Source organism: Gopherus evgoodei, chromosome 11, assembly GCF_007399415.2.
Source record: "Gopherus evgoodei ecotype Sinaloan lineage chromosome 11, rGopEvg1_v1.p, whole genome shotgun sequence".
In the NCBI taxonomy this organism is placed as follows: domain Eukaryota; kingdom Metazoa; phylum Chordata; order Testudines; family Testudinidae; genus Gopherus; species Gopherus evgoodei.
The window spans coordinates 35,787,232-35,805,946 of record NC_044332.1 but is presented as its reverse complement, the minus strand read 5'-3'; the positions used below and the strand labels follow the sequence as shown (position 1 = coordinate 35,805,946).

Genomic DNA, 18,715 nt, shown 5'->3' with positions numbered 1-18,715 from the left:
CAGAACTCATAATTAAAAAACAAAACACACACAAAATAGTGAGATTTCTGAAAAAACTAAACATGTTTTCTCTGCACCACAATGATTCATAAAGTTAGTGGGACTGCAAACAGTAAGCTCCACTTCTCCACAAGACTTCTTTTGGTTTGATGCAAAAGAAAAATCTGCAGACAAAATCAGATCCACTACATTAAAAGTACATTTTAAAAACGTAAGTGTGAAAATTCTTAACCATTTTGCTTTCTATTTTTTCTGCCCTCTTTTAGAAGAGTTAATGCTATGTATTAGTTTTTCCCCAGGGCATTAATGCATTGTATGCACATCTAGAAGTCAGTCAGATAGCTCTAATGCTTCAGGCTATTATATGCAATGCTAAATTTACTGATCTTTCAGATATTACTTACAGGATGCTGCACTGCAGAAAGGCTGTCCACTCCTAGGGTAAGAGCCAGTTTATATAGATGTCCAATATGCGCATGTTTTTCCTGAGTATTAGCAAGGTGGACTCTAGCTTGGTGTGCATCATCAGGGATCTCACTTGTTTTAGGAATCTCCAGTTCTCCTGATTTTTTGAGACTTTCGAGCTGGAATATGTTTGAAATAATTTGTTAAAGGAAGTTACACTATTCTCTTCCTCACAATCATATGTTAACATAATAAAATGTGTAGGGTTAGGAGGCACAGAATTTGTGATTTAGATCCAGAGTTTGAGCTCACCAGATTTCAGAGGATTTCAGATCCAGAGTTTCAGTTCAGTACCACAGGTGGGTAAATGTTTTTAGTTTGGGGCAAAACAATGATGACAGGTAGTACCAGAAACAAAAAGAAATTAGTTGCAACAGGAGAAAAGGTATATATTTTTAAGAATAAAGATTATTATACTTACTTGTTCTTTGACATGATGGAATTTGACTGACTTGTTGAAGATTTCATCATATTCTGTCATCCTTTCTTTTATCCTCTGATGAAGATGAGCAAGCTCACTTACTTTCTCAGAATTTTCTTTAACAGGAACTCCTTTTAGGATCAACAATTCTGATAATTTTATTGTGTATTCAACCTCAGCAGTTAGTTGCTAGCAAATAAACACAATAAATTACTCAGATTTGCAGGAATTACTTTTCATGTATTATTTCATCAATGTAAATTAGTGATAGGGAAACTGTCTTAGAAAAAAATGCTATCCTCTTCTCAGTGCTCTTCTGATTCTAGAAATGAACCTGAACTTTTTAGAAATGGATCTGAACCAAATCATCAGATCCATAAACTCCTACAGTTAGGAGAGTCTGGACCAGTCTGCATTTTGAGCTATGGACAATCTAGTTTTTTGTTCCCAACATTTTCAGTTTCCCTTGTACTTCAGGATTCTAGCAAGGTCAAGAAGTGCAGGGAACAAAATACAATGAAAAGGGATCTTCCTGTAGTATTGACACTCCTTTCTCATTTTCAGATTGATATTAACTCATTGGATACTAGAGAATTCACAGATGAATGTCACCCTAGGATCTGGAGTTTAGAGATGGCAAATAGGGGTGCTTTGCTAGGAAGCAAGGAGGTCTTCTGGAGGCTGGAAGGCATGAGAGGTGGGACTCAAGCCTGCAGAGCACGAATGAGAGACAGAGATTTTCCTGGAATCAGGAGTTGTAATGTGGAGGAGGTAAGAAGCTCATGTACAGAAACACCCCAATCACCAAGCAGTTCTGCAACTCCCAAGCATGGAGCTGGGATGTCCTTTTTTTGGCCTTTGTGCACTGGACTAGTCTTTCTTCTGTATATCCAGCCTTTCCTTGTGCATCATTCCTAATGTGCAGCTAATATTGTAGGTGACATTCTGAGGAGTTTACACACCACAAAAAACAGTTTGCATACACAACCCTATATAGAGTACAAAATGTAAAGCTTAATCCTGCAAAGACTTTTTCCTGTGCACAGCCCCACTGAACTCAATGTAAATGTAAAAGCAGCAAAGAGTCCTGTGGCACCTTATAGACTAACGGACGTTTTGGAGCATGAGCTTTCGTGGGTGAATACCCACTTTGTCGGATGCATGCAATGTAAATGTAACTCTTTGCAGGATCAGGGATTTGCAAAGAACTTTTTTTACTTTGGATCTCACCAATCCAATCTGTTTTCTCACCTGAAACTGTTGTTTCATTTGGTTAAATTTTTGTTGCAGTTCTAAAAAAATCTGAAGGTTACTCCCAAGGCCAACTGCTGCAGCAGGTCTGAGAGCCTCCTCAAGAATCATTAAGTTATGAGCAGTCTAAAAAAAAATAGTGACACAACACACAAGTACATTTTTATCCGCATTAAATAATTTATATTTCATTTAAAAGCTCATTTTTGTAAGTAAAGTAAAAAAAAAATCATCTAAGTGCTGTCAGTAGAATTCCATAGAGTGATATTCCACCTGTAAAAATGGTAGATCCTAAAGGTAATGTAAAGGAAGCTGCAGGGCCGGTGCAAGGACGTTTTGCGCCCTCTCTGTCCCTGAGCCCCCTGTCCCTGCCCCGCCTCCTCCCCTAGCACGCCATGGCTGCTTCACTTCTCCCGCCTCCCAGGCTTGCGGCGGGAGGCGGGAGAAGTGAAGCAGCCACAGCGCACTCGGGAAGAAGGCGGGGCAGGGGTGACCTGCAGTGGAGAGTTCCCCTGCATGCCACCCCCCCCCTTACTTGCTGCAGGCGGTCCTCCCAGCGCTTCCCTGCCCCGGCTTCCTCCGCCTAAATGCCAGCGGCGACTGGGGCAGCCAAAGATCTGGCTGCTGCGATTGCTGCCGAAGAAAATGGCACCCCCAAATCCCAGTGCCCTAGGCGACTGTCTAGGTTGCCTAAATGATTGCACCAGCCCTGGGAAGCTGTCACCTGTCCTAAATTTGTTTTAAAATTATAAATCTCTCTCTCTCTATGGTGCAAATCCTCTGATGTTCTAAAGGGCTACTGAAGACCCTAAGCACAGTGTAGCTGGAGAGATTCACATGCACTAGGGTGAGGGGAAGCTGGAAAAGCAACACACAATGGAACCCATAGAGCTTTCTCTGCAAGAACTTGGAGAGTGGTTTAGCAATAACTAGGTTGTTACTATCAGTGGATAAACAGTCAGATTAACTGGCTAAAACGTGAAATACTGACCACATAGTGGGCTGCAGCCATCACTATAGCTGCTGAAGTAATCTGCAATCTGCCCCTGGGCTAGAGAAAATCCTTTTCTCATTAACCACTGCATAGCCCATTAACTCTGGCTTTGTTCACAGAACTAGGATTTGGTTTACTGGAAGCAATTAATACAGATGAAGTAACCGTTCAGCCACAGTCATGCCAGAGAAATAAATGTGTGATGTCTGGCAAAGTAAATTTAAATGCTTTTCTTTTCAATACAAAAAAACATGATTAGAAAATTGTAATGTGCTTGTAAAAAACTAAGAAGAAACTCATAACATTTATAAACATTCTACTTTTTTTCCTAACAATATCTCTTTCAACAAAATATTTGTAAGCTTAAAATTCAGTAGTGGTATCAGATTCCTTTCTCACACCCAAATTTAATGCTGTGCACTATATAAAGCAGTGGTTCTCAAAATGTTGTCTTAAGCAGAATTTTATGGTGTGCACAAAATAAAAATGTTAGAAAAATCAAGCAGTTTACTGCAGCAAACAGAGCTGGCTGAAACTGTTTCAAAATTTCAAATTATGACCAATTAAATATTGAAAAACAATTAAAACACAGGAAGAATTTTTGGAATGTTTCATTCAACAGTAGCAGAAAATAAAGTTGGGGATGTTAAAGGATGTAGTCCATAGCGTGATCTCTGTTGCATAATCTGCAGAATTAAGTGATGAGAGAAACACTGAAAACTGACAGGTGATAATTTCAGACTATTAATGATGCAGAAATGTTTACTAAAACAGTCCTCTTCAAATATGTTTCACTTACTTTTTTAAATTGCTCTTTAAATTTCCAACATTGTTGTTTGATGGACTTTTCTTGATTGATATGGAGCTTCCAGGTTGTCCACAGGTCTGTCAGCTCTTCCTTTTCTTTGTTTAGTTTGTCAATAGTATCTTCAGTTACTTGAAAAACATTTTCCAACTTTAATAGAAGATTCTTATTCACCTGGTAAATAAATGATAAATGCATTTTCATTTTCCCCAAAGAGAATAACACTTTTACAAAAATACAAAAAAAATTTAGAGTTTTTCCCTCAACAAAATTTAAAAGAGAGCAGAAAACAATCAGTCTAATCCAGCCTAATCATTTTGAAAATTCCTGGTTGTTTGTGTGTGTATAAATGCAGTGGTTATAGAGGACTCGGTGGCTGAAGGGAGTGGATTCTGGACATGGGAGACATGGGAGGCTGGTTCATTGGTTCAGCAGTGACCAAGAATTATCGCCTTCTAATGACTGCTTGATTGCCAATTCTTAATGGACAGTATTGAACATCAGAAAAACCACGAACATTGGCATTAATTCACAGTTATTGGAATGTTCAGCAAAAGATTGAATGGGACTGAAGGAGGAACTATTTACTTATCATTAGATGTTGTTCCCTTTGCACAGGCTGAAATCCTTGTGGGATAACTAGGCAAATGTATTCAGTACTTGTGGTTTTTTGGAGGACTCACCTCAGTGACATCATAGAAAACTTGGTAATTCTCTTTACTCTTTTCACAACTCTAGCCCAGAATTTTTCCTCTGTGGAAGGCTGTGTGTGTAAATTATATCAGACATTGATAAAGATTTATAATATACTCCCCAAGAATATACTAGGACCACATTAGCACAAGACATATTGGCAGAAATATCTAAGTCTTGGAAGAGGCAATATCAGAGAGTACATCAGCAAGGCTAAACTGTGTGCAGACAGTTCTATCATCCATTTTTCTAAAAAGTATTTTAATATTTTCCACTAGTACAGACTGCCTCTTAGTGGATGCAGAGTAAATTGTATATTGCACAAATAGAAATATGAGACGCTAATGTGAGTAAAATGTGTCTATGAAAAAACAGTTCTATAAGGTTATTTTATTTTAATCACAAAACATTTTTGTGCTTGCTTGGCCTTGTCCTGTTAGCCGGAGTCAGCAGTGCAGACTTGTAGAGCATATATGATTGGCACAGCTTTTACAAACTGGCTGGCCAAGCTGAATGTTCTTGATTTAAAATGAGAATTTTCCCTCTCTTAGGTGGACTGTCTGCCATTGCTGGCAAGTCTCACTTGATTGGATAAGAGACACAAAGTAGTAAAGTGACTTTCTCAAGGTCACCCAGCAGAGTGAGGACTAGAACCCAAGTCTCCTGAGTCCCAGCCTCAGACCCACACCACTGTACCACACTGCCTACACTCTCAAAAGATTTTAGAGTTGAATTGATCATAATACCACCTAACACTCATCTAGTGCTTTCTTAGTTTGAACATATTGCACAAATACTCATCCATGCTGGCCCCCTGTGATGTAGAGAAGTGTTAATTTCTGCATGGAGACAAACACAAAAAGGCTAACAAGGCCTGCTCAGACCACACAGCATATCAGTGACAGAACTAAACATTGCCTGCCTCCAGTCTGGAGGTCACCACTTCACTTAAAGACCAATGGCCTGAAACTTTTCCTCCTCTGGAGAAACCCATAAGAAGGGAGTTTGGGAGAAAATGTCCATGAGGATTTCTTTACAGAATTCCTCCCCTATTGTTCCTTTCATGGGGTGGGGTTTCCTGTATCCCAAGTGGAAAAGGAGTTAGGGCCAGCCCACAAAGGATCAGGGATCTGCAAAAGGCCAGGATTATCTGCATGGAGACCCTGTGCTTCCACAACCCCAGATGGCACAGCTCCATGAAAATCATGCTAACAGGGATCCTGTGGTGGCCCCTGGGACTCTCAGAAGGCACCTCAGTAGGAGAAATAATACCGTCCCTAGCTATATAATCTTTTCTGCTTAAACTCCATAGGGCTGACCTACTTGCTCCTGCTCCTGGCGTCTACATGTCCAGCCTACTAATGCAGATCCCAGATATGCCAACTGCCCTCCACAAGGTGCAGAAGAGGGTTGAGAGGTGCAGACCTAGCACTCCTCATTCACATTCTGCATGGGATGGGAGTGATCCATGAATGGAGACTATGGGAGGGATGATCTCACCTTTACATTGTCTACAAATGCATTTTATCCTTATACACAGCTGGATCAGCTGGTCACTCGCTAGCAATTCCTGCATGGCCTGAAGAGGGTTACACATATCCAGGCATGCCCTACTGCACTGTAATGGAAGGTTTTCAAATTCTGAAAGATCAATCTACAAGAATTAGGTGATAATAAAATGTTTAAGCTGCCTTAACTTCCTTTGAAATTTCAAGGTAAAAATAATTCTCACCTAAGAATTTCCTCCCAATTTAACCACATTGCTGTTATTAGGGTTGAAGCCATCAATATTGTGTTTGCTTTACAGCCATGACATCATTATTAGAGCTGGTCAGGAATTTTCCATGGGAATGATTTTTTGATAGCATATGCAGTTTCTGCAGAACCAGAATTTTCAAATTTGCCAAAAACATTAGTTTTTCTGATGAGAAAATCAACATGAAATATTTTGTTTTGGGTCAATTCAGCCTGAATCAAGATATTTGTTATATTGAGTTGACCCAAAAAATTTGGTTTCAAAGCAGTTAAAAAAATTAAAGGGTATTTTACTAGCATTGTTTTATGGAAAGTGTAGTTTGGGCCTCTTATTGTCTCCTTTGAGTCAGTCTCCCTGGAGGACTTCATCCTCCACAATGCAGCATGGACACATAGGTAGTCCTCCAAGGAGACTGGCTCATAGGAGACAATGGGGGACCCAAACTATGCCTCTCATAAGGCCATATGCTCGGGAAATGCTGTGTAATGTTGATCTCACTTGAAAAGGAGCCTTTGGAGTGAATTCAGCAAAACAAATGGAAACATTTCAATTTCAGAAATGTCTAAATGTTTTTTTCTATTGCAAATGTCAAAATGAAATGTTTTGCCATTTCCAAATCAATTTTTTTTAGAATTTCTGTGCTGCCAAGATAAAAAAAAAAAATTTTTTTTGAAAAAAAAAAAAGTGTCAAAATTTCCCACAGGTAGAAATTCCAAATTTTACTCAGTTCTAATTATGATTCCACCTCCCGCCCCTGTGACACACAGTAGAAATACTGTGCCCTGGGCAAGCTCCTCGGGGCATGGGAGTAGGATCCAAGATCTACTCTTAATCTGTCAATGGTTATTGTAGTTTAGTGCATATTTGAAGTTATAATTGTGAATTTAACAATTAATCCTTGCTACGGTGATAACTCAGTGAACTACAGTCTCACCAAATGTAATGAATTAATAAAATCATGCCCCATATCTTGAGTGGAAAGAATCTTCTTTAAAACAATCAGCCACTGAGTATCAGCTGACTCAATCACAGTCTTGTTTTCAGCTTCACTCTTTGTTTGCACAGGCTCAGATTTATAGAATTCCTTCAGACTTTGAGCTTGGTCATTTACCTGCAGAAAAATGCAAGAATAAAAGTACAGGCCTCAACCTCTAAAATCAGACTTGGTGGTAGATTTGAGTAATACATTAATGAATGCTTTCCATGTTTTAAACCACATCTTCCTCTACAGAAAATTGGACTATCATAAAACAAGCAGAAGTGTGTTAAGTAACCCAGAAACCTATTTTAATAGCTGGCAAGTAGGCTAGGAACCGAAGTGAAAAGTTTATTATTCAGTGAGAGCTTCTAAGCACACAGCAATATGTTTTTAAGTTGTTAGCAATTTGTTCAATGTCTGTCATCTATTTTGTAAATATAAGTTGCTTAGCTCTATATAATGCGAGGTAACAAAAATTAAGATTAGATAAATACACAATACATGACAAACAAAAAAATATTGAAAGTCAAACATTAGGATATGAACAAGTAAACGTGATCTTGTTCTTAATTAGTGTCACTAGAATTGAGAGCTTAATTGCTATGGCCAAATTTATTTAAAAGATCCAGTTCCACCTCTGTTCTCATTTTAGTTTAAAGCACACAAGGAAAATATTAGTGAATAGTATCGAAGTATTTAAAAACAAGGATCCAAAAAAAACCTAGTTCTATCACTAGCCCAGGTTTATCAGTTACCAAAAGCATATTAGAAATGAAGGGACTGATTATGGTCTCAGCTGGAGTGGTTTACAACTGCATAATTTTAACTCATTTTTTGTACCAATTTAACTAAATTTTGTTTTTTCTACCAATTTAATTACATTGGTAGAAAAACCGGACCCTAGTGTGGACACAATTATACTAATACAAAGAAATTATATCAGTATAGCTTGGTTTTGGTTAATTTACTGAGGCAAGCTGTACCAATGTTAGCACTTTTATATAGATACCTACATGAGGGGTTGCACTGGTTTAACTACATAGGTGTCTTAAAGCAATGTAGTTAAATCCGTGCAAAAACTGCATGCATGCAAATCCTTATGCTTGGCTAAATTTACTGACCAGGGCTGAACTACACACAGTTCTTGCACTGATTTAACTGAGGCCCTTTCTGAGGAAAATTACCTCATTTGGAATAGACTGCAGCCTATAGGCTGTGTAGCTACTGGAGGCCTGCACAGCTTCCCTGCCATAGCAGCCCTAGACAAAGGCTAGACAAAATCCTTGTTCTCTCTCCTTCTTGTAAAATTACAGAATGAAGTCCAGTAATTCAGTAGGGAATCTATACCTCCTTCGCTGACTTTAAAAATGCCACATAAGCTTTTAGAACATCTAGTTTTGAACTAATATTTTTGTTAAGTGTTGTCAGTTCTTCATTTAGAAGGTCAGCTTTGCTAGAGAAAGCTGCCACCTCTGCAGGTTCAAATTCTTCCACTTCATTAATAAGTCTCACAGCTGCTTCCAGTTCATGTGATGTTTCCTATGAGGGCATAAGCATAGAACACAGTACACGGTGATTGGAAAGGGTTTGTGAAAATTCACATCCTAAATGTTTATTTCTGGCAGTAATGGTTCTTTCTGTTTAACCCACCCACCTATATAGCAAAGGAACAACTCAAAATGTACATTAAATGCCAAAGCTAAACATCCCCCTCCAGTGACAGTTTTGAAACCAAACACAAAGCTTGAACATAATAAAATTTGCTAATTTTAAATGGAAAAAATGTGTGTCTGAATATTTAAAATCAGTGTAGCCACTTGACAAAAAAGCAATGGAAATTCTGCACCTGGGAACACTGACAGAGGACAAGGGATGTGTCACCCACAACCAAGGTTATGGTCAGTAAGTTCCCATGCAGTGCAAATCTGCAAGCCTCCAAAATCAGAATAGGGACCAAACAGCACGTCATATCTCCATTCCCCAAACCCAGTAGTATTTTATAGAATCACAGAATATCAGGGTTGGAAAGAACCTCAGGAGGACCAATCCCCAGACAGATTTTTGCCACAGATCCCTACATGGCTCCCTCAAGGATTGAGCTCCCAACTCTGGGTTTAGTAGGCCAGTGCTCAAACCACTGAGCTATCCCTCCCACCTATGGGTGGGTTGTGCAGATTTCCTGAATATTACCACTGCACTGATAGAATCAGCCAGTTCTGTTTTTCAGCTCTACTGTGTAGGCTCACAACTCTGGGCAAGCACAGATGTTTTACTCAAGCATTACACCTACTTTTTCTAGTGGGCCCCACAAAATCTGAAACACCTCTTCCTCAAATTAAATATTGGTTTGATATTATATGGAACCTAGTGAATAAATTGCCAGAAAGGACTTTGACAGCAACACTTCATTCTCAAGAACCCATAACAATGGGCACGAATAAAATCCAACCCTAGTGAAAAGCCTAGCTAGCAGTTACAGCCTTAGCACTGAAAGGATCCAGGGTTTCACTTAAATGTAAAAACTTGCAAACATGATGGTTAATCATTTCAGGAAATTATATATTTTTTTTTGCTTATGTGTTTTTCAAATGACTTCTGGATCCCAATTTTTCTCAAAAAATACATAAATACTTTAAAATGTGAATTTATGGAATTATTGTCCTGAATGCATAATGTTATCATCCAAAACTGCACCTGTGAGGATGGCATCAGAACTATGACCTATTGTAGGAAAAGTGGTGTTTGATGGATATATTTCTATATCTAGAGGCCTAAGATAGCTTTGGATACTTTAGTCCATCTTTTGGATTCATAGCACATGGTATATTTATCTCTGAAACTCAGCCAGAATGCAAGCCATATACCTTGTGAAATTCCATAGAAGGAATGTGTAAGTGGTGAGGATACTGTAGTCAAAAGCACATTATACAATTTCTAGAGAAAGATCACAACGGGCAAAGGAAATATCCGCGTCAGAATAGTGTTACACAAATTGAGCAGAAATGTTGGCAAAAATTATTTCATGCTCATTTGCCACAAAGAATGGCTCTTATAAAGCTTCTGTTACTTTTATATTCTTGCTGAGTGCTCTTCAGAATTGCTTCTCCTTGAATTTTAGTTTCAGTGCCACTGCACAAATCAAATTATTGGATTATATAAACTGGTACAAGACAACAAGGAAAAAGAACAAAGATACGGAGTTTTCAGAAATATACTCAAACTGGGACTAGTTCCAAAGAGAATATGTTTAGCTGCATTTTTAAAGAGCTCCCAGCTTAGTCTTGAAATATGAAGCTGGAGTGAGATTCCAACAGATTACTAGTAAGTGGGCAGGTGGAGGAGGCGGGAGCTCTCAAGTAGCTTTAAGCCCCTTTTGTATGTTGTGGGGCCTGTCTGGTTATAACAGCCTCCCTGCAATGATTCATGCTGCAAGAGGTCTCAGAAGGCAGCCTTATGGCTGTCTCTACAACACCTGTGCATGAACCTGGGCTTTTACATCGTTCCAGCTCTTTTACGCAGCATGAAGGATCCTGAGTGGGAGAGAGAATCTCACAATTGGAATTTTTGATGACCACATTCTTGAACATGTAACTTTTGACATCCCAAGAGTTGGTGGATCAGTGATATACATCAAGAACATGACATTTCCAAGAGTATTAAAGTCTGACTGTGTTTGGGTCTTGAGATACTAACAGAGGATAGGTTGATACTAAAAAAGATAGGGCTGAGATGAGAATGGAGAGTACCTGTAAAAATTATCTACTTGCAGTTTTAGTTATATTATTGTTGATAGACTATCAGATTTAATAAAAATGAAGACCTATTTTCCTTCTAAGGAAACGTGCCCGTCCCAAGCTAAGCATCTCAGCAATTTTGGAATTTTTAAAGTATACATTTGTGTCTAAAAATACTTAGGGTAATAGCATATTAAAAGTTTTTTTTTTTACCTTAGCTTGATTAGACAGTTCTAGGTATTCGTTCAAAACTTTCTCTGACTCAGTCAAACAAGAACCAGGATCCATACTGATTGCAAGTATCGGACTGACTTTTTTAATTGACAATGATACCTTTAGTTAAAAATATAATATATACATCATTATATTAATTTACATCACTAGGCATTATAAAAACAAACTTGAATAGAACAAAGTGAGGGAACAGACTTAGCTCTTGGCATTTCACCACTTTGATTTCAGGAAATACAGAGGATGCCAAAAACAAAAAATCCAACCAACCAAATTCTTCTAACTATTTCAAATCTAACTAAAAGGTCTGGTTTGCATTTGAGACAAAGATTCATGCCTGCTCTCTCATATTTTATCTAAATTGTTTTTCTCTATCCCTAATTAATCCAGCATTGTTATTTTAGTAAGTTTGAAGCGTCACAATGTTATAATCTAGAATTTACTACTTTTAACTTAAAACTTTCAAGATACTTCATGTTTTAAAAAAGTTTTGTTTTATAGATTAGGCCATTTAAAAAAAAATCTTTAAAACTTCTCTAGCAATCTAAAAGGTCTATTTTATGTAGATATGTGCACATAACTTCTCTTAATGACAACAAGAGTTATGCATGCATGCTGGCAACAGGATAGGTCATGAAGAGCAGCTGCAGATGACTCTTATGTGGTATACATAGCCACTGCTAGGAATGTGAATTCACGTCTATCATCCATTTTAAAACGGGGCTTCTGAATTTGGTCCAGGAACTGTATGTGTCAAAGGGAGCCTAATTTAGCACCAGATCCTTCAGAATGCTTGGCTTTAGTGAGAGCTTGCAATGGGAAGTGTTTTACTTGGGAGGATGAGACACTGGGTAGCATTCTGAGAGAAAAGCTGAGACCTTTTGGCTCAAATGCTCAAAATGTCCTCCAATTCTGGGCATCTGAGGCAGGGTGCCCAAAACGGAGGCACTCAGAATCAGAGACCACATGAAAATGTGGGTCTAAAAATGATAAAGTAAAAAATAGTTACATTTAGCGAATTCATTTGATTTAGATTCACCTTTTTCTAGTGAGGCCTTTTGTGCAGGACCAACAGCAGATACCAGTGAGTCTTTTCTTCTAGACTACTTAAACTATGCAGTATGTTCATCATGCTCCAATATCCCAAAACCTCACTTATAGAAAATGTGTGTAAAGGAATCCATGGATAGCAAATTGACTTCTTACCATTTGATTCAGAATAGTTCACTATAAGCATCATGTGTACATTATAAAATGTCAAATTGCATATTGAATAATTATTGAATCATTAAATATGATTTAATTGTTTTGGTTTGCACTTTGGGATGTCTGCTACGCACCTTGCTACAAATATTATATTGCATTAGAGGTAGAACAGGTACCTAGGCTCGAAGGGAAGCCCTATGTGCCTATTCTAGCTCTAATGTAACTTAACAGAGGCCAGAGGGAGCTGAAGACACTCAGCAGGCTTTCAGTACCTTTCAGGATCAGTTCCTTAGTGAGTAAAAGGAGCTGTTATTGTGAATGTGATACACTTTCCTTTGGCAGCACAGAGAAATCACATCAACTATGCTGTGGTTCACAATCCCCATTCCTACTGTCCCCCAAGTTTGCTTTGCCTCCTTTCTCATTGTCCACAAAACAAAATTGGGAAAAAAATATAAAGAATGCAGGAAACTTGCATGCAAGTCACAGTCTTGGATTGCTTGCTCATCTTTGCCAAAACAAAGGGCTGATGATCAAAGCAAATTCATGATTTATTTAATAGGTATAATGTGTTGTAGAATCAGCATCATTTTCAGAGCAAGGCATTTAAGTTTACTGGTGCCTACAGCTGCACTAAGCATTTCATAGGTACAATTTACCTATCCTCTCTACCAGCTAAGTACATTATTTGGTATTATTCAGTCAGAAGCGAACTCTAATGTTCTAACAGCTATAGTACAGAAATTCAATGCAGTCTGCATGAATACATTAATGAGGATGCCTTTTATAATGTACCTTCTTTAGATAATCTTCTAGTGAGGCAGTGAGCCCTTGTTTCTTTAAAGCAAGTTCTTTGTAAGCAGGACACTGTCTGATTAGTTGATCCACTCTTTTCTGAACATATTCTATCATTTCCTGAATTCCAGTCATCCAAGAGCTAAATTGGAACAATACAGCTGTTAAAACTTCTCCTGGCTTGTGCACCAGCAAGATGACAGCAGGTGAATAAAAATAGCTCTTCTGTTTCATATCAGAAATGATTTAGCAAGATTTTAAAAACTCAAGTCTTAAAAAACCATAACAGTAATAATGCAGGTAAAATTCTTAAGGAGCAGAGCAGAGAAATGACATTTCCTAACAAATTATTTCACATTCAATGCATAAGTAAGGCTGAGATGGAGATACTTTTACTTGCACTGTTAATCCCAATGACCTCAGTTGCACTACCTATGAAGTAAGGTACTACTCAGTGCAAGTAAGGGTATTAGATTCTGGCCCTAAAGGAACTGAGCAGAAGGGAGAGAAATGAAACATGAACAATTGAAAATATCTGACATACCAAGTGGCTTAGATTTCTATTTTTAAAAGGATATTTCACTTTGCCTCCAAATGTTTCAATTTTCTTACAGTAAGTGCACAAAACTTGTCATCTCATTCCCTCCGCGCTCTAAGCTAACATTTGTTTAAAGATGCTGTTTGAATAGAAGTGTAGAATAAATCAATTGAGAAAGCACTGATTGTTTTATAATCTGAAACATTTAAGCACCAGGGTGCCAATTCGCAATAATATGAATGCTTGAGGCAGTTCTCTCCAAATTGTAAACAAGCCATCACATAGAATTAGGATTTGAAGATGGTGCATAAAAAAGAATTAATACTCATATTAATTAATTTATTATTGAAGTTGTCTCTGACAAAGATAAATAAATAAATCCAAAATTTAGAAGATGAATACTTCTAAAGTGTGAACTTTGTCAATTTAATCTCTGCTGACTTCCTAATGTACTTATCTTGATTCAACTATTTATATACGGTCAGTTCCAGTGATTCAGAAGACCAAGTTCAGCCATCTTGACTGAAGCTGAGGAATACTCGATCAACCATGCCTATCTAGATTCATAGATTCTAGGACTGGGAGGGACCTCGGGAGGTCATTGAGTTCAGTCCCTTGCCCTCATGGCAGGACCAAATACTGTCTAGACCATCCTGGATAGACATTTATCTAACATACTCTTAAATATCTCCAGAGATGGAGATTCCACAACCTCCCTATGCAATTTATTCCAGTGTTTAACCACCCTGACAGTTAGGAACTGTTTCCTAATGTCCAGCCTAAACCTCCCTTGCTGCAATTTAAGCCCATTGCTTCTTTTTCTATCCTTAGAAGCTAAGGTGAACAAGTTTTCTCCCTCCTCCTTATGACACCCTTTTAGATACCTGAAAACTGCTATCATGTCCCCTCTCAGTCTCCTCTTTTTCAAACTAAACAAACCCAATTCTTTCAGCCTTCCTTCATAGATCATGTTCTCAAGACCTTTAATCATTCTTGTTGCTCTTCTCTGGACCCTCTCCAATTTTTCCACATCTTTCTTGAAATGTGGTGCCCAGAACTGGACACAATACTCCAGCTGAGGCCTAACCAGCGCAGAGTAGAGCAGAAGAATGACTTCTTGTGTCTTGCTCACAATACACCTGTTAATGCACCCCAGAATCACATTTGCTTTTTTTGCAACAGCATTACACTGTTGACTCATATTTAGTTTGTGGTCCACTATAACCCCGAGATCCCTTTCTGCCATACTCCTTCCTAGACAGTCTCTCCCCATTCTGTATGTGTGAAACTGATTGTTCCTTCCTAATTGGAGCACTTTGCATTTGTCTTTGTTAAACTTCATCCTGTTTACCTCAGACCATTTCTCTAATTTGTCCAGATCGTTTTGAATTATTATCCTACCCTCCAAAGCAGTTGCAATCCCTCCCAGTTTAGTATCATCTGAAAACTTAATAAGCATACTTTCTATGCCAATATCTAAGTCGCTGATGAAAATATTGAACAGAGCCAATCCCAAAACAGACCCCTGCAGAACCCCACTTATTATACCTTTCAGGCAGGATTGGGAACCATTAATAACTACTTTCTGAGTACAATTATCCAGCCAGTTATGCATCTACTTTATATTAGCCCCATCTAAGTTGTATTTGCCTAGTTTATTGATAAGAATATCATGCGAGATTGTATCAAATGCCTTACTAAAGTCTAGGTATACCACATCCACTGCTTCTCCGTTATCCACAAGACTCATTATCCTATCAAAAAAAGCTATCAGATTTGTTTGACATGATTTGTTCTTTACAAATCCATGCTGGCTATTCCCTATCACCTTACCATCTTCCAAGTGTTTGCAGATGATTTCCTTAATTGCTTGCTCCATTATCTTCCTTGACACAGAAGTTAAACTAACTGGCCTGTAGTTTCCTGGGTTGTTTTTATTTCCCTTTTTATAGATGGGCATTATATTTGCCCTTTTCCAGTCTTCTGGAATCTCTCCTGTCTCCCATGATTTTCCAAAGATAATAGCTAGAGGCTCAGATACCTCCTCTGTTAGCTCCTTGAGTATTCTAGGATGCATTTGATCAGGCCCTGGTGACTTGCAGGCATCTAACTTTTCTAAGTGATTTTTAACTTGTTTTTTTTTATTTTATCTTCTAAACCTACCCCTTCCCATTAGCATTCACTATGTTAGGCATTCCTTCAGACTTCTCGGTGAAAACCGAAACAAAGAAGTCATTAAGCATCTTTGCCATTTCCAAGTTTCCTGTTACTGTTTCTCCCTCCTCACTGAGCAGTGGGCCTATCCTGTCCTTGGTCTTCCTCTTGCTTCTAATGTATTGATAAAAATCTTCTTCTTTCCCTTTATTCCTGTAGCTAGTTTGAGCTCATTTTGTGCCTTTGCCTTTCAAATCTTGCCCCTGCATTCCTGAGTTGTTTGCCTATATTCATCCTTTGTAATCTGTCCTAGTTTCCATTTTTTATATGAGTCCTTCTTATTTTTTAGATCATGGTTAAGCCAAGGTGGTTTTTTGCCCCTTTTTCTATCTTTCCTACCCAACGGAATAGTTTGCTTTTGGGCCCTTAATAGTGTCCCTTTGAAAAACTGCCAACTCTCCTCAGTTGCTTTTCCCCTCAGTTTTGATTCCCATGGGACCTTACCTATCAGCTCTCTGAGCTCACCAAAATCTGCCTTCCTGAAATCCATTGTCTCTATTTTGCTGTACTCCCTTCTACTCTTCCTCAGAAGGGGAGAATGCATGGAGTATGGCATTAGACTGAATTTGGTGAGAAAATGTGGACTGTAGGAAATCCAAGATCAAAAAAAGGACATTATTTATGGAATAAGTTTTTAGAATTTTGCAAATTAATTTCTCGTCATACTTGTAACCTCTTATTTTTCAGTGTAACCTTAAATTTATAAAAAGTTGTCCCTCTATTTCAACATTTCTTAAAGAAGAGAAATTCCTTTTAATTTATCAGTGTAGCTCCTTCAAACACTAATAGAGATGAAGGTTATGCCTCCTGCAGATGATTATTTAGAGCTTAATAAAATCTTGGAAAGTACTACTGATTCTGCATACCTTTAGTACAAATAATTAATTTATGACATGGCGAAAATGAGTTTAATCGGCAATGAAATGAGGGAAAATCTTAAACTACTGATAGACAGACAGACTGGGCAGGATGATAACAACGGTTTTCTTAACAGACAAAATTCAACTGATTGAAGACATTCTGAGTTAATATAAAATGCATTTTCTACAGCGCAACTGTATCTTCAACAGCTTTAATTTAAAAAATAGAAACACATGAAATCAGTAACTATGTTCTACCAATAGTCTCATTTGAAACAAAAATCTGAATTGGATTTTTTTAATCTATTTGATTCAGAGAGGTAGCCATGTTAGTCTGTATCAACAAAACCAATGAGGAGTCCTTGTAGCACCTTAGAGACTAAAACATTCATTTGGGCATAAGCTTTTGTGGGCTAGAACCCACTTCATCACACGCATGGAATGGAAAATACAATAGTAGGTACATATATCTACAGTACATGAAAAGATGGGCATTGCCTTACCAAGTAGGGGGTTTGGCCAATGTACATGGCAGAGGGGCATTGCTGGCACAGTCTCTACTATTCTGTTCCAATTACTCTTTCAGGGAGCTGCAACCTGCATTCAAATTCCACATAAATTTCTATTGGCTGCTTCTCTGGTGGTAAGCACTTGACAGCTAACTATCTATTACATCAGCAGAATACACCTTTCTTTTCCTTTGTATAACAAAGCAGCCACTTAAACATACGACTAAACTTCTTCAATACCCTCATGCTGGACTAAGCCCTAACAGAGATTCCCATGTATGTTTCTGTAAAAACACTGTCTCTTTGTTTCTCCTCTTGCATTGGTCATTCTTTTATATTTCCTTTCCTAACTGGACCTTTATTTTTACTGTCTTTCTGATGGGAAATTAAAATTTCCTTCCCCTTCTACTCTCTGTCCTTGACTCCCAATATTTTATTTTAGAAAACCTGGTTTCTTAGTATATTGTATTAAGTTTGGCTCTATCCAGGACTCTAGAAGTAAAATCCAGGCCCCATTGACTCTAATGGCAAAATTCCCATGGACTTCCCTGGGGCTAGGATTTCACCCTAGGACTCTCATACTGAAGAATTCAAAAACACTTTGAAAATGATATGCCCTATACAGGGATCATTTCACTCACCACAGTAAAGCAGCCATCTCTGGACTGAAATGTAGTAACTGCTGTTTAACACAGGACAGAGACATTTGACAACAGCCCGAGAGAGGAAACTAGGAAGAATACTTTATATCCAGTTGAAGGAATAGAGTGAATTTAGGAAGGAATATAATTACACAAGCTGAAATTTGGGACTATCACCCTGAACACTTGTTGAAAGTTCCATAGAACCTTTAAAGTCCATACCATAAAGACAAGAGTACAAGTCTTTGAGATTCTAGGTAAATGATGGAACTCAGGTGAGCTCAGCTGCTGTCTCTCTCCTGTTCCCTGCAGTATCCTTACCTCAGCTCCCTCTAAATCTTCTCACTCACCTGTCACAAAAAAGAATCCTTCCATCTCCAAATCCTTTTCTCTTCTGAACACCAAGTAACTAAGGGATCTTATGTCAAGTGGGTGGGGAGAAGCACTCATTACTTACTTTCGGCAAACATAATCCCACCAAAAATCTCTCCCTTTTCCTGACACAGCACTCCTATAGGCCCTTAGCTACTCATAGAAACTGTCCTGTCCTGGGTGATCTAAGTACTAGCCAGTCTCCCAAGATGAGTAGTCAGAACTCAGCTTTTATTTCTCATTTGAAAGAT

General features: G+C 38.2%; 1 protein-coding gene across 4 annotated transcripts in view; it reads right to left on the bottom strand.

Moving 5' to 3' along the window:
• CCDC141 (coiled-coil domain containing 141) overlaps positions 1 to 18,715 on the bottom strand; it is a 173,665-nt gene that overhangs the window by 67,048 nt on the left and 87,902 nt on the right. For 3 of the 4 annotated variants that reach the window (XM_030580729.1, XM_030580732.1, XM_030580731.1), the window contains exons 10-17: positions 13,331 to 13,472; positions 11,312 to 11,431; positions 8,712 to 8,903; positions 7,320 to 7,496; positions 3,931 to 4,110; positions 2,138 to 2,263; positions 887 to 1,075; positions 405 to 584 (exon numbers count right to left, since the gene is read on the bottom strand). In XM_030580729.1, coding sequence (XP_030436589.1) covers positions 405 to 584; positions 887 to 1,075; positions 2,138 to 2,263; positions 3,931 to 4,110; positions 7,320 to 7,496; positions 8,712 to 8,903; positions 11,312 to 11,431; positions 13,331 to 13,472 — 1,306 coding nt within the window. The remainder of the gene's footprint in view (positions 1 to 404; positions 585 to 886; positions 1,076 to 2,137; positions 2,264 to 3,930; positions 4,111 to 7,319; positions 7,497 to 8,711; positions 8,904 to 11,311; positions 11,432 to 13,330; positions 13,473 to 18,715) is intronic. The other variant, XM_030580730.1, reaches the window with a different exon arrangement.